Raw genomic sequence first — 14,622 nt, forward strand, 5'->3', positions numbered from 1 at the left:
AGAGCATATCATGGTTGTTTTTTGTTCTTAATGGGCTTTCTTTCCTCCCTTGAAAGCATTCCAGGACTTCAGTAATGCAGAGCTGCCAACTAACCCTTAAAGCAAGATGTTTTAATATCCATATAGTTCTTTCTGTATGTAGTTCTGTATATATAGAACAGTAGTTTAACCTAGGAACCTCAAGCTAAGCTTATAACTTCACATAGCAGCACTTACAAAGAGAGTGTGGCCTTCAAAATATGAACTTTAATAAAAGTCTTTGTTATTGCATACATTTATACTTACACTTTACTGACAGGTTTTAGCCATTGACTACATTAAACTAACTCCCTGTGTGTAAAATCAAGCAAATTTTTTTCCAGAACTGATGTTATATTTATGGTGAGAAATTAGGCATGGCAAAATGTTCTTTTAAATATGTCCTCAATAACTTACAAAGCATTTCAAAGTATTTGAGAAGTCTGTGCAGCAAGTGAGGCATTTTATAGAAAGAAATACACAAGTCCAAGCACGGTGAGTGTTAACAAACTTTGATAAAGGATGATTTGAGAATCTCTCTCTCATCAGAAAAATTTGCCTTGAAATTCTGCATATAGTAGGACAGGGTAGAGAGGCAGAAAACAATTGCAATAAAACTGCTTGAAGTACAGTTTAGCTGGGATAAGTGGTTGGAGACTTAGCATCCTTGTGAATCTTGTTTGGGAGCCATAAGCAGAGCAAACGTTTTTGTGGAAGGTCTTGTTCCCATGGGACTTAGAACAGTTGGTAGAAAATATATAGAGCAAAGCAGTCCTAAAAAGACTAAGGAGGAACTTGGCAAATAGATACTTTCTCTCCCAGTTTGCCCTGCTAGCCATTCTGCTGTTCATATAGGAGGAATGGAAGACACTGCTAAGCAGGGCATTACTATTGGCACTTAGATGGACTTTTGGGGGCTCTTTGGCTAACAGCCTCCTCCTCACCTCTGCTCTGTCCATGCTTATTGATGCTTTGAGATCACATTTGTGCCCATTTTCCCCATTTTTCCGGCATCAATAAAACAAGAACTCTGCTATGTTTTTCCCAGTGTCATCCTGCATTACCACCTACAAGAAGACGCCGCCTCCAGTCCCACCGAGAACCACCACCAAACCCTTTATTTCCATCACAGCCCAGAGCAGCACGGAGTCTGCCCAAGATGCCTACATGGATGGGCATGGACAGAGGGGAGATATCATCAGCCAGTCTGGACTTAGCAACTCCACGGAGAGCCTGGACAGTATGAAGGCACTGACAGCTGCTATTGAAGCTGCCAATGCGCAGATCCACGGCCCTGCAAGCCAACATGTAGGGAACAATACTGCCACTGTCACCACCACCACAACCATTGCCACTGTTGCAGTAGAAGATAGGAAGAAGGACCTCTTCAAGAAAAACAGATGCTTATCTATTGGAATACAGGTACAGTACATGTCATGCATTATATGCTTGCCATTGTTTTGGATTCCTACATCTGTTTTACTGCTCATTATACAATGTTTTGTATATTTTTCTTCCTGTCCTGACAGGTAACTATGTAGAACTTGCACCAGCATAATGCTGCATGGTACTAATGATGTTTTCCTAATTTATCATAAATACATCAGATGCGAGCATTTGTTTGAGTCTCTGCGCTGCTTGTTATTCAGCTCTGTTAAATTACACACATGAGCACTAATCTATGAATCATAACACAGCGGGGGTCAGAAAGGCATGAATTAAATCATTGAAAGGGAATGTGTAAAACAATGATTTACATTACACTACCACCAAAAAAATATTTTCATCCAGCCTCACTGAATTAATTGTTGCTGCTTATTCATGCATTTCATAATGACTGGTAGCCACTTGAATGAGGCAGCATTGTTCCTATCTCAGCCTCAGGAACAGAAAATAAGTTCCTTCTGATTTGCCCTTGTTAAAGAAAATTACATTTTGTTACCCCTAGTGGAATGAAAGAAGAAAACTAACCCTGCTAAAGTTCATTCATGTTTACAGAAAGGACAAGAGTAAATAAACTAGTCTTGTGTAATCAGCTTTCTTAATTTATCTTTTCCACCCCCTACTCCCCACCCCCCCCCCAAAAAAAAAGATGTGCATAGGACTCCCAACTGTCTGTTTGCAGAATTAGCTTTTGTAACAAAGTGCTTGAACTTAAAATCAACTGAGAATCAACACAAGTTTTGACAGGAGATGAATCTTGAGCAAATAGAATAGCAATCTACAGCTTATCAGCCTTCACAGGAAGACACAAATATTTTTTTTCTTGCAGAAGGTGGTTGTAAGCACAGCACTCTGTGCCTGGACAGGCTTATCTGATTAGTAAAGTCTAAGAATTTACCATGAAATCTCTGCATCACCCCGACGAGATAGATGAGAGATGCTGTGCTGAAGTATGGCCATCCCAGGGATAGCTGCTGGAGAAGCTGTGACTTTTCTCTCAATTCTTCTTGGAAGCGCAGTAATAACTATTGCCTGTGGGTTCAGTTCACTGCCTTTGCTGTAGACTTTTACTGCTTCACAGCTGTTTCTTTTGGGTATATTCTGAAAGAAGGGTTGATGTTCAGTGTCAAACACAGGAGAAAGATCCAGGTAGGACAGGGATAGAGAAAAACTCCTCTGTTATGTATTCTCATTCCCAGCCAAGCCTAAAATACCATTATATTATTGTAATCCCTTATTTCACCAATCCAAGAAACCAAGACTTCTTAGCAAAGACCCCACAAATGGGTACAAGAAAATCATTTCCATGTTTGCAGAAGCCTAATTGATCAATGGTAATGTAAATCATGGTTCTTAAGAGACCATCTCCCTGCTATCTCTTCTTAAAGTAGTGTTGCAAGTAACAAATGCTGCTTTTGAAAGGTATAGAGGCCTCAGTTTCCTGAGATCTGAAGAAAACAGAGCTCCATATGCTCTTCAAGCCTTTGACAATCTCCCTCTTAAACTTTGAAGTTTACAGATGACCAGTGTAACCACATGAAATAATAATGAAATCGGGGGTGGTATATGAGAGTGTGCCGAGGCAGGCTTTGTGTACAAACCCATGAAGATGTGGTACAAACCACCTGAAGCTGGGATGACGTGAAGTGAAACCCTCAGCAGTGATGCAGCCTTACAGGATTCCTGCCTGTGTGTGGTGCCACCCTCACAGCTGTGCACATCAATGAGCTTTTTAAAGTCAGACAGGCTTCACAGATAAAAGAAACTGACTTCACTAGTCTGCTGTCTGATCCATTTTGCAGCATCGTTGCACAAGCAGTCATGCTGGTGCAGCTGAAGGGGTAGTGTGGGAGTAGAAATACCTTGAGGTAGGTGTTGATGCCAGAAATTACTTCTCTTACAAACAACTGCCCTAAAAGAGGTAGGTGCACTGTCAGCCCTCTGACTGGCAGTAGTCAGTCTCTCTTCACTGAGTAAAGGGAGCCTGGTCCAGGCTTAGTCTGAGCTCAGACCAAGTATACACCTTGATGATAGTTCAACCTATCTCTGTAGAGCAGCACAAGCTGCAATAGCCACAGGTATATTCTTGGTTTTCTTCTTCCTCTGCCAAACAAACCCAGTGTGCACTTCTGGTGAACCTCCATGTGTGTCCTCTACACCCGTCAGTCACTCTTAGGACACTGCAAGCCTTTGCTGTAAATCTGCTGAGCAAACAAGCAAAGTCAAGCAAAGAAAAGCCCTTCCATCAAAAGGTTGCTTCACTCTGTCAGTTACAGGATTTAAGGTGTATTTAACTCCCCAGAACCCCAGTATCAAGGAAGCACTTCACCTCACAGAACAGCTTATGAGCACTTTTCCTGCACAGGTTGGTCAAGTGGCTCTCAACAAGAAGTTGCTGGTGGAACAGCCAGTAGAGCTGGATATTTTGCACACCCGTGGTCAGTTTGAGGCTACAGGTCACTTCACAACACTGCTATGGCCCAAAAATTCTGTCTGCTGCAAAATGTTTTTCTTGCATGACTATCCATATTATGTATAGCATTGGGAATTAACAGCTACACTGATTGGACCCAGAATATTGTGATATTGTTAAAAGACACATCTGTGGTTAAATTTTAACTTTATACTGTTGGCACAACTCTCCTCATGGAGCTGGAGCTGGAGATGTGGCATTAAGTTCCAGCCTGTGCTCCTGGGAGCCACCTGTTTGCAAGATGAAGCAGTAAAGAAAATGAATCTAAGACTCATATCTGCTTTCTTAACATCTTTCCTCTGCAGTGCTCTGATTTGAGGCACTCACATTTAAACAAAATAAACACCTGATTTTGATATGAGTTCACATACACATGCACAAACAGATAGAAGGTAAAATCAAATGGTGAGGCACAATACCTGGAGTTACAGCTGCTCAGAGATGTGCTCTACCAAATGTGAACATCCAGCCTCAATAAAATACCAGATAAAATCCATGTGCATGTTGCAGGCTGGATGTTGTCTTACAGAAATGCTTTATAATTTAAGAATAATGAATATTCACTAATAACATCAGAAAAGAGCACACCACAGAGAAACTGACTAGATGAAGGAGCTCATGGTACGAGCTCTGTGTGCAGACACTCAGTAGTTAAGTTGCATAGAAACTGCAAGTAGCCAGCTGATACCTCTGCTAAAATACATTCTAATTGCCTGTCATGTTTTGGGGTTTTTTAAAGGTTGATGGTGCTGAAGAATCCACCATACCAGGTGATAATAAAGCAACCAGTAAGTTCCAGTCCATAGGAGTTCAAGTAGAGGAAGAGAAGTGGTGAGTAAAAGTTAATACTGTTTTTCTAAAGTAAATAATTATGCCACAACTAATTTTTAAGAGCCCTAGTTCCTGCACACATGACCACATAAACCTGCTTCCTGGATGAATTGTTAGATCACCCAGCTGAAAAGCTGAGTCTTATAATTGTTGTAGCTCTTGTTTTTCAGAGAAGATTTTTCAGGACCAGTGAAAAAAATGAAAGTGAAGTGCCACATATTTTGAGGTCTCATATACTTTTAATAATCTCTTTTTCCCCAGAAAATCTACCTAAACAGTGGACAGTGTTGCAGTGTTGCAGTTAGTATTGGGATGGCTGCAGCAGCATAGAACTGATGAGGAAAAGTTTACTTGTTTTTCAGCAGAATAATTTCAGCCATATGTGGCAGTGTAGTGGCAGAGCCAAACTGAATGCTTTTACTCAGGTATCTCACCCAGACATCTCTGCATTACAATTGCTCCCTTGCAAAAAAATTGTTGATATTACAGAGCAAGCCTGTAAAACTCTGTTCTCCCTGCAATCTGCAGTATATCCTGAGTTAGTAAACAAATATCCTCCAAGAAAAAAATTTGAAAAGAGAAAATAAACTAGAGCAGCTGTCTTAAAGGGTCATGTTTCTTTTCTGATGACAAACTTGCAGGTACATTGCAGGGCAGCATAACACTTGGGACACATAAAATTTTTGAGTGCATGGCCACAAGTGCAAGGCTTATTTCCTTCCCAAAACTGGACTCAGTTGCTGAAGAAAAGCCAGACTCTCCCCTTGCCTTTGAGTGTGCAGGCCTGCCCAGTGCTGCTGTGACTCCAAGCGCTCACACAAGTCTTGCTTCTCTTTTCTCAGGCCACTTGGGCACAGTGTGACTTTTGAATGGATAACTCTCAGTACCTCCTGTGTCACAGGCAAAACCTTGGTACAGTATGATTTGTCAGTGAGAGAAGATATCCTTGTAATTTCTCCAGAAAAAAACTGGGTGCAGCAAATCTGAGCAGACAAAATTCAGGCCCTTTCCCCTTCCCTTCTGGCCTGCTGACTGCAGGAGCCAGTGGAGATGTCCATTTTCACACCATTTTTTCCTACATATGCTAAAAATACTCAAAAATAGCAGGTGTCTCCACACCATTTTCAATTCAACCAAATCTCCCTGCAAAGTAGCAAAGCATTTTCCTGTGGTTTTAAAAGACTAAAGTGATTTCAGCAAAAAGAAATGTGATTTTGCAATGACCCTGCTAGGCTGTTACCAAGTTCCTCATTAACCTGCTAAAACATCTCTTGCTGGCAAACATTTCTTTATGTGTTAGACCTTAGTCCCATTTACCCTCAACTCTTCCAGCACTAGATAAATGAGCACATTAGAATGGATGCTGAAGGACCATTTCACTTCAGCCTGGGCACAAAGGAAATAACTACCCCAAAAGCCCAACCCTCCCCCTCCCTGCAAAGAAAGAGAGAAAAAAATGGCTGTTTGTAAATACCTTACATCCAAAGTCCTCTTTCTACAGCAGTTTTTATTGCTCCAGAGAAAAAGGTAAGATTTGCCTGTGAGAGTCTGCCCTGAGAAAGCAATATTTCTGGATTACTTACTGACAGCAGTGTTTGGGGGTTTCCTTGCTGATAAAGTTGAGGTTGCTGCTGTTTGGAGCAGAGGGGAAAGCAGCAATCTATCATGGACTTTCAGAAGTGAACTGCCTGATAAAGGACAGCCCCTAATCCTTAGAAAATGAGTGCACTCAAGACACAAAGGGCTTATCATCACAGCTGGGCACTCATACTCCTTTTTTTTTTTTTTTTTTCCCCATAACACAGCAGAGCACAATGTATTGATTATCTGTTACAGGAATAGAATTGTAAATACAGTACATTCTTCACTGTTCCTGCACCATAACATCTGCAAAGCCTAAGAAAAGCCCCTTTTAGCTGAATCTTTGAGAAATTAATGTCATTAAAAATATTCCAGAAATACTAAATACATGTAAAATGAGAAGAATGACACAGCAGGAAGGATAAATACAGTAAATTGATCATGTTTCCTTGACAGTCTAAGCAATTAATTACACTGTTACAAAACAATAAAGCTCTTTGCCTAATGCACCAAAAGCCTACCACAACTTTCAGTCTTCTTTTTGGCTTCCTGCTCTTTCCTTCCCCTTTCCCTCACCTCATACAATTGTGATTCTCACACTAGGGAGTCTTACCTCCTCATGTCCTTTTAAATATTCCTTCTTCTGTGTTTGGACCAGGTAAGCAAAGTGGTTTGCCTCCATTTCTTGGCCTAAGTAATTCAAAAACAGAGCATCTTCACAGGACAGCTCTCTCTCTTCAGTCTTCCATCTTGCCTCAGACCTTTCATTGGCCCTTCACTTTCTCATAGGCCTCCTGCCAAGACAAATGCCTCAGTCCTCCTCCTCCTCTTGTACTGCTCAAAGGATAAATGTGCTTCCTGCTACCTGACCACATTATGACTGGATCCGTTGCTGCTGTTTATCTTATCCTCAGTTTTTATGCTGCTGGTTCTCAATAATATTTTTCAGACCCATTCCCTAACAGCACCTTTGTGATTTCTAGCATTTATATATTAACTCTGTCTGGTCATTCTCTTGGAGAGAAATTGGTACACATTTTTTTCAGCCTCATGATCTTACTGCTGTTAATCTTTTATCTCTCACCTGACCTTCCCCATGATGCTGACAAAACTCTAACCAAAATGTTGTTCCCTTTTTCCTTCCAGGGCAGTTTTGAAAATTGTACCTAATGAAACTCAAGCATGCAATCTCAGGGTACTTCAATTTCTGTCCATTTCTGCTTTTCTGTCCAATTTCTGTCCTTTATTTCTACATGTAACTTCTTCTTGACCTCAAGGGACCACCCTCCTCACTTAGAGAAGATAATTGAGTTGTTAAAAGTCAACCAGTTCTACTGAAGCAGAAAAAAAAGAAATAATTTATTCTGCCAATAACAATTAGCATGCATTCTTCTTGAACAAGGAGTTTTCAGTCCCATGGCTCTGTAATCAGTTTTAGTCTCTCTTGCAATTTATCTTGCCTGCCCCAAGATCTCCTCCCATTACATTCTCACCTCCAAAATGGTCTCACTCATCCTTCTACATGTACCATCAGCTGTTAATTGTACCTGATTTACCATCACAAGAATCTTTGAATACTGAAACAATGGTAGTTTCTGGAGGAAGAACACTGCCATAGGAGACTGCAGTAGACAGATGGTCGTTCTTCCTCTTCTCTGGTTTCTGGGGCACCAAGGAAGGTGCCCCCATATCTTGATGCACAAAAGTATGTCTTACCACAAGATACACAAAGTACACCTCTTGATAATGGTATAAAGTGGAATAATTTGAAATAGCAATATGGTGACATAAAGCAAATAATCAAAAACCCTGTGCTGTGTCCTTCAGGAAAAAAAAAAACCTCACATCTATGGATTTTGTTACTATATAAACTCATATTTTTCTGGTTTTTTCCTGTAGGTGTTTGAGTTTGGTTACTTACTGTCCAAGAAAAAATACTCAGATTTTGCTGTTCTTCCCTAACTCTAACTCAAACTTCTCAACACTGTACTATTTAGAGTAGACCTTTCAAGTCTATGTTTTGGGTAAGCTAAGCAGAAAGTACATGATATGACATTTGGGGGATGTCCTGTGCAGGGCTAAGAGTTGGACTTGATGATCCTTTGGGGTCTCTTGCAACTAAGAATATTCTGTGATTCTGTGAACTACTTGCATGGCTTTTGTCAGCAGCATTTTCTGGCTATCTCTGTTCTCCATGGTGGAAGCCATTCCAGTGGGCAGTTCTGAAGGTCGTAGGTGTCCCATCCCTGGAAACACTCAAGGTCAGGCCGAACAGGGCTTGGAGCAGCCTGATCTAGTTGAAGATGTCCCTGCCCATTGCAGGGTAGTTGGACTAGATGACCTTTAAATGTCCCTTGCAACCCACACCCATTCCTCTGGCCAGTCCCTGGTGGGACTCATTCCCCACATCACCTCCCAACCTGTGCATGCTTGGCGGAGGAGCTCCTGCTCTGGTCCACAAAAGGCAAATCTTTTTGGGCCAATCTCCTTCTCTGGCCACAGCTGCCCATGAGTGGAGGGAATGCTTACAGCCCTGGTGGCTCCTAACCAGCTGGTGGGCTGCTGCCTTGGCAGAACTGGCCATGAATTTCTGATCACACCCTGCTGGCTGGCAATAGCCCCCCTGCACCAGACCAAGCCCTGGAGGGAGGCTGAGTGCTCCAGCCAGCATCTCTGCTCTGCAATGAAAAGACCAAGAGTTGGGAAAAAACAATTAAACCAACTAGCTTAAAACAATGTGATGAACAAAGATGAGCAGCTGCAAGGAATGGGGTTGGAGCAGGAATATTGTTCCTGCCATTAGAAACATGTACCCTATCTGCTAACTCCTTCTGCAGTTTGTTTTCTTCTGCTGACAGCAGCTGCAACCTTAGCAGAGAAGCCCACCACCAAAGAGGAGGACAGTCAGTGGGTAAAGTAAGGCTGAGTTTAACCTAAATACCTGTGAGATTGACCATGCATCAGTTGGTTTGAAATTCAGATCTTTTCTGGAATTTTGGGTTTGAAGTTTTTTTAAGGAAGGAATTATCTAAGTTGAATTGCAAACATGTTTTGCAAAAGAAAGCCAAAGACTTAGAAACTGAGAGTTGAATGCCAACAAGTGACCATGTTGTTGTTCAAAACACATCATTCTGTTGTTCTCCATACTGGTTTATCCAGTCTGAGGTTTCATGGCTTTCTGCACCCTAGGCCAAATATCTGCTGCAGTTCTCTGAAGATGTAATTATTACACCTTGTGCCTGCAGGGCACAACTGAGTACAAAAGGACCAAGCCTGAAAGCAGAAGAAGCAAACCTCTGTTTTGAACCTTTCCCCTTTTTTTTTTAGGTAAACTTGTGAATGTTTTATATGGTAGAAGTTGCAAAAACTTTATCATTAGCTTCAACAGCTCTCCTCCAGTATGGAGTTTTAACTGAGAGCAAAGCAAAAAAAGGCTCATGTGGAACACAAATGGTACTTTGTAGGAGTAAAACATCCTGGAAGTGAGTGAGGAAGCTGTGTCAAAGACTAAAATTACCATCTATTAGGCATTTTTTACAGATGAGTTGGAGGCAGGCAGATAGTAAGTGCCTTCCTACATTTCCATTTTATTCAAAATACATTTCTTTGGAAGTTTTTTTTTTTAATTTTGAACTGATGCTATATTCTATTGCCAAGTTGTTTTTCTTTTGAAGACAGATAAGTTACATAATCCAGTGCCAAGAAACTGTCATGCAAACCTGTAGCATACTATTATATAGATAAAACAAAGGCAAAAAAAGTAGGTCATTCTATTTCATTTGTTCAGCAGAGTCTGGGTTTGGTGGTACTAGCTCATACTGAACCCAGTAAGAGCACACTCCTGAAAGCTTTGAAATGTAGAGCCTCCAGCAATACATCCTCCTGTCAAGCAGACTTTGATGCTTTCACATTTGGGTTTTGGCCTACACTGAAAAGCCAGGGTGTTAACTGAAAACACAAGTGGTCATCTGAAAGAGAGGAGTGTCAGAGTCTAGGGCACCAGAGAAAGCAGAAGGTGGCTGTGACATGGAGGCAGGAACATGGAGAGGATCAAGCCTGGACTAAGGCATTTGCTTTTCTCACCGGTGCTATGGAAGGTGTGGAAAAGTACACTGTGTACTAATGCCTTGGCTGTCAGTGAACCCTGGCTAAATGACTAAAAAGAAATCCTCAGTCAGCATGTGCCTGTGTGGGCACACATGTTTTTGTGTGTGTGTTGTGTGTGTGTTCTGTGTGTTTGTATACCTCAGTGCAGATAAGGGATTTGTGAGGTTGGTGGTCAAATTAAAGCAATTAAAAAAAAAAAAAAAACTAACATGGATTGGGTTCACAATAGATTTTCAATGTAATGTAAGCCTAATGCTAGTGTCTCTCTAATCACTCATACCAGTATGACAGCTTTTCTCTGCCAGGGGCCTATAGCAGATACTTAGGAAAAGTGTAAAGGAGAGTGTATAAAGTCTGTGAACTAAGCACTACTTCTCCCAGTAGACATTCCTAATTTAGTATTCTGTTGTTCAGGAACTTCCTAAGCCAAATATGAGATGTGTAATGGCTCTTCCTGTGAATTTGATCAAGTTCTCTTTGAACCTATTTTTACCTTTGCTTTTTCCAGGATTCCGTGGCAATTTATTCACACATTGTGTGAAGAAGTACTTCCTTTCATTAGATGTAGATCTTTAGACCTCTAAACCTTGCAACTGGCTGCCTTCCTCCCACAGTTATTGCACTCAGAGAAATGGTGACACATCCTCTAGTCAGAATTTCATAGATCTCCCATAGTCTTCTGCTCAGCCATGTTTTCTAAACCTTTTCTCCTGTGGAAGGAATTCCACCTCCCCAGTGACCTTTTTCCTCCCTTTCTAACTTTTTCTGCTGTATCAGTCCATAACAAAATGCTTTTTCTGCTTTCCAAAGGATAAATACTATCAAGCTGGAGATTCTGCACACTCTTTATTTTTCAGTTTGCTCATGCATATCATGCACAACCACAGTGGCACAACCATGACTTTTGTATGATTTAACATCTGTTATGAAAGAATGCAAGCATCAGGCACTTTGTTAAAATGCTTCTGATTATTAAAAAAAATATGTATACAATCTATTATTAAAGTTTTCCTGGGACTGATATGGCTGAAATGTTAATTTGAGCCTTCTTCCTCTGCAGAAGAAGGCTCAAATTAACATCATGGGTTTTGTGGTTTTTTTTTTATTGGAGGACCTTTCTCAACTCCAGTTTTGCTTTCCTCTACTCCACTCAAAGCCCCAGATCAACAGCCATTAATTTCTTCTATGAGCAGGACCAATTACAATCCCCCTTGAAGTCCACTACAGTTCTCCTGAGCTATCTGGATGCACCAGGTATATAGGACATTAAATCCTCCCTCAGCATCCTTCCATCTGCTCCTTCACCAGCAAGTAAGCACACTTGATGACATTTTGCTGTCAGTTGTACTTGTCTATTTGGCTATTGTTCTTCGGTGGAAGGTGGAATATAAAAGAAGGGAAGTGAAATGGTGCCCAGCATCCAGTTCCTCCATCTCTTCAGCATTTTCACTGCTGCTTGAGTGCAAACTGAAAACAGAACTGGCAATGGCAAAACAGCCAAAATATCACAGAGTAATGGGTCCTAACACTAGTTTCAAGTGTAGATGTGAGATTGAGAACAAATTGGAGAATAACTACTGGCTGCATGAGTGCACAGCCATCCTGGATTTGTAAGAAGAAGAGAGAGGAATCTGTCCCTATTCAGTTCAAAACTGTTCATCTTGAACCCTAAACATTACTGATTTGAGGAACATCTGTGCTTTATGGTTCTACCTTCTTTTTCATCATGAGGCAAGACAGCAGTCTGCCTCACTTGTTTTCCACTCATACCTCCACAATTCACTGCTATCAAATGGGCTCTCATTACCACCTCCTGCAACAACATTCCTCATTCCTTGTCTTTCACTCCTTATACTTCTCTGTGCTCCTCCTCTGTCAGCCTTTTCAGTCAGATGCCTCAGACTGCAGAATCCGAAGTGCTGTTTACGTAAAGAAAACCCATCCAACTCAACCCCCCAAACCTCCTCTCTCCCCTGCTCATGCCTTTGCCCTCAGATGCCCCAACACAGGGGAGCTCTGCAAGGTGACATGCAGCTGCCTACAGGAGAGCAGCCATCACAAGGAGAGTAACACAGGCAGGAGAGTGCTAGCTTTGGTGAAAAAGAGATCATTTTGAAACTGAAGCTTGAATGTGAAAAATAGAATGTCTGGACACTGGCAATGGGCACTGAAATTGTTAGAGATGGCAGATATATAGTCATGAAGAAGCAATAAAAATATTTATCTGAGTTAAAAGTAATTTTGTATAAATGGAATGTATAATATTACATATGTAGTAGACTCATTGGTATTAGTATGTTACTGATTTCACATGTATGATTTTTTAATGTGGCTTGTGAGTTTGTATGTGTGAGTGGGTGTGAGTTTAAAAATTTGAAAGATAAACCACTTCTGAAAATTGGGCCCCTTTAACTTTTCATTAATCAGTAACCTAAAATCCTGAGCTGCTGGCACTGGTATCTCTCTCTTGGGCTGGCCTCTGGCTTTGTTAAATCACATAACAATTAGAGGTCCTTGTCTCAATAAACAGTGAGTTTGCATGGAAAAAGAGAGATGCTTGTTTGTTTGCTTGCAATGAGAAAAAAAGCTTATGCTGATCATTTCAAGAAAAAAAAACCACCCAAGTGTAGCACTGAGAGGTGTGACTGCCAGTCTTAGGAAGAGTGGCAGAATCTTAGTAAGTCCTTCCATGCTGAATTGCTTAGAAAAAACTTTCTAAACATTTTCTGTTTGTGCTCTCCAAAGCTTTCGCAGGTTTACACGGTCTAATAGTGTAACAACAGCTGTGCAAGCAGACCTGGATTTCCATGAGAACTTTGAAATAATCGACCCTCAAGAGGACAATACATGTTCTGGACAAATATCAAGACAGTTTTCCCGAGATGCAAGCACCTCTACCGTTAGCATACAAGGGTCAGGAAACCATTACCATGCATGTGCAGTGGATGATGACTTTGAGACAGATTTTGATCCATCCATTTTACCTCCTCCTGACCCATGGATTGACTCTATTACTGAAGATCCTCTGGAAGCTGTTCAAAGGTCAGTGTGCCCACGAGATGGCCACTGGTTTCTGAAGCTACTTCAGGCAGAGAGAGATCGTATGGAGGGGTGGTGCCAACAAATGGAGAGAGAAGAACGGGAAAACAACTTACCTGAGGACAGTAAGTAACCACACACAATAATATTGCAACTGCAAAGAAGTATTTAATATAGGTCAAATTCACTCCAGTGAATTCTGTATTGTACCCTTTCTTACTTAGCTAATGAAGCTATGGTTGTGATTCTCAGAAGGACTGTATGTATGTATATCATAATCGTTATTAAAGCTGACAGGGAATGCAAATGCTCGGTGCTTCTGAAACTCCAGTGGTATTCGTTTTTGGGTTTGCATAGTTCAGCAGATAATTAGGAGAGTGTGGTTAGGGATCTTGTAGTATTACTATTTCTTAACTCTTCTGTTTGAAATCACTTCTCATAACTTTAGAATACAGTTTAACAGACTGTAGTTCCTTTTAATTAAATTCATATTTCAGTTGACTTCTCAGATGGTGACTGGCATAAGAGTATTTAGATGTTTCTCCCTACTGAAAGAGATTGCAGTTATGCTTCCAAATTGTCCTCTCTCTCTCTCTTTCCCTCTCCAGCCTCCCTACATCTCCTTTGCAGTTCTCATTTGCTTTGATCATCCCAATAAAAGAAGTTCTTCACACAGATAAAAAACCACACACATGCAAACTACATCTCAGTTGTCACCACTGTCAGCTACATTAACCTACCTGTAAAGTAACAGGACTGTCCAGTAAACCTTCATTACCCAGAAGGGTCGAGGGCTGAGTAGTTCACATCTTATTTGTTTACTCTAATTAGGGCAGAAGGGCTGAGCATGTGTTTCCCAGTCCAGAATTTTTTCTCCCAGTAAAAATAGAAGGGTTTTTTCCATTTATTTCTCTTACAAGGAACAGTACTATTGTTAGCTGTGAACTTTAGACAGAGGTAAATCTGTGAAAATGCTCCTTGCAAATAAGGCTGTTTCAAGTTTTAGAAGTGAGCTTCTGGGAAACACTAAGAGGCAGCTGCTTATAGAGAATTCAGGTTTTTATAATTTAGACATGCCTAAGCATATTTTCCTGGATATAAAAGTAATATTTTTCCAACTCCCAAATTAG

The 14,622-nt window shown here is 40.9% G+C and overlaps 1 protein-coding gene across 2 annotated transcripts in view; it reads left to right on the forward strand.

Annotated features, from left to right (window-relative positions):
• The window catches only part of DLGAP1 (DLG associated protein 1), a 142,845-nt gene that overhangs the window by 114,309 nt on the left and 13,914 nt on the right, over positions 1-14,622 (forward strand). For both annotated transcript variants that reach the window (XM_059476252.1, XM_059476259.1), the window contains 3 exons: positions 1,067-1,440; positions 4,674-4,765; positions 13,199-13,617. In XM_059476252.1, the coding sequence (XP_059332235.1) occupies positions 1,067-1,440; positions 4,674-4,765; positions 13,199-13,617 (885 nt within the window). The remainder of the gene's footprint in view (positions 1-1,066; positions 1,441-4,673; positions 4,766-13,198; positions 13,618-14,622) is intronic.

Source organism: Ammospiza nelsoni, chromosome 1 (genome assembly GCF_027579445.1).
Source record: "Ammospiza nelsoni isolate bAmmNel1 chromosome 1, bAmmNel1.pri, whole genome shotgun sequence".
NCBI lineage: Eukaryota > Metazoa > Chordata > Aves > Passeriformes > Passerellidae > Ammospiza > Ammospiza nelsoni.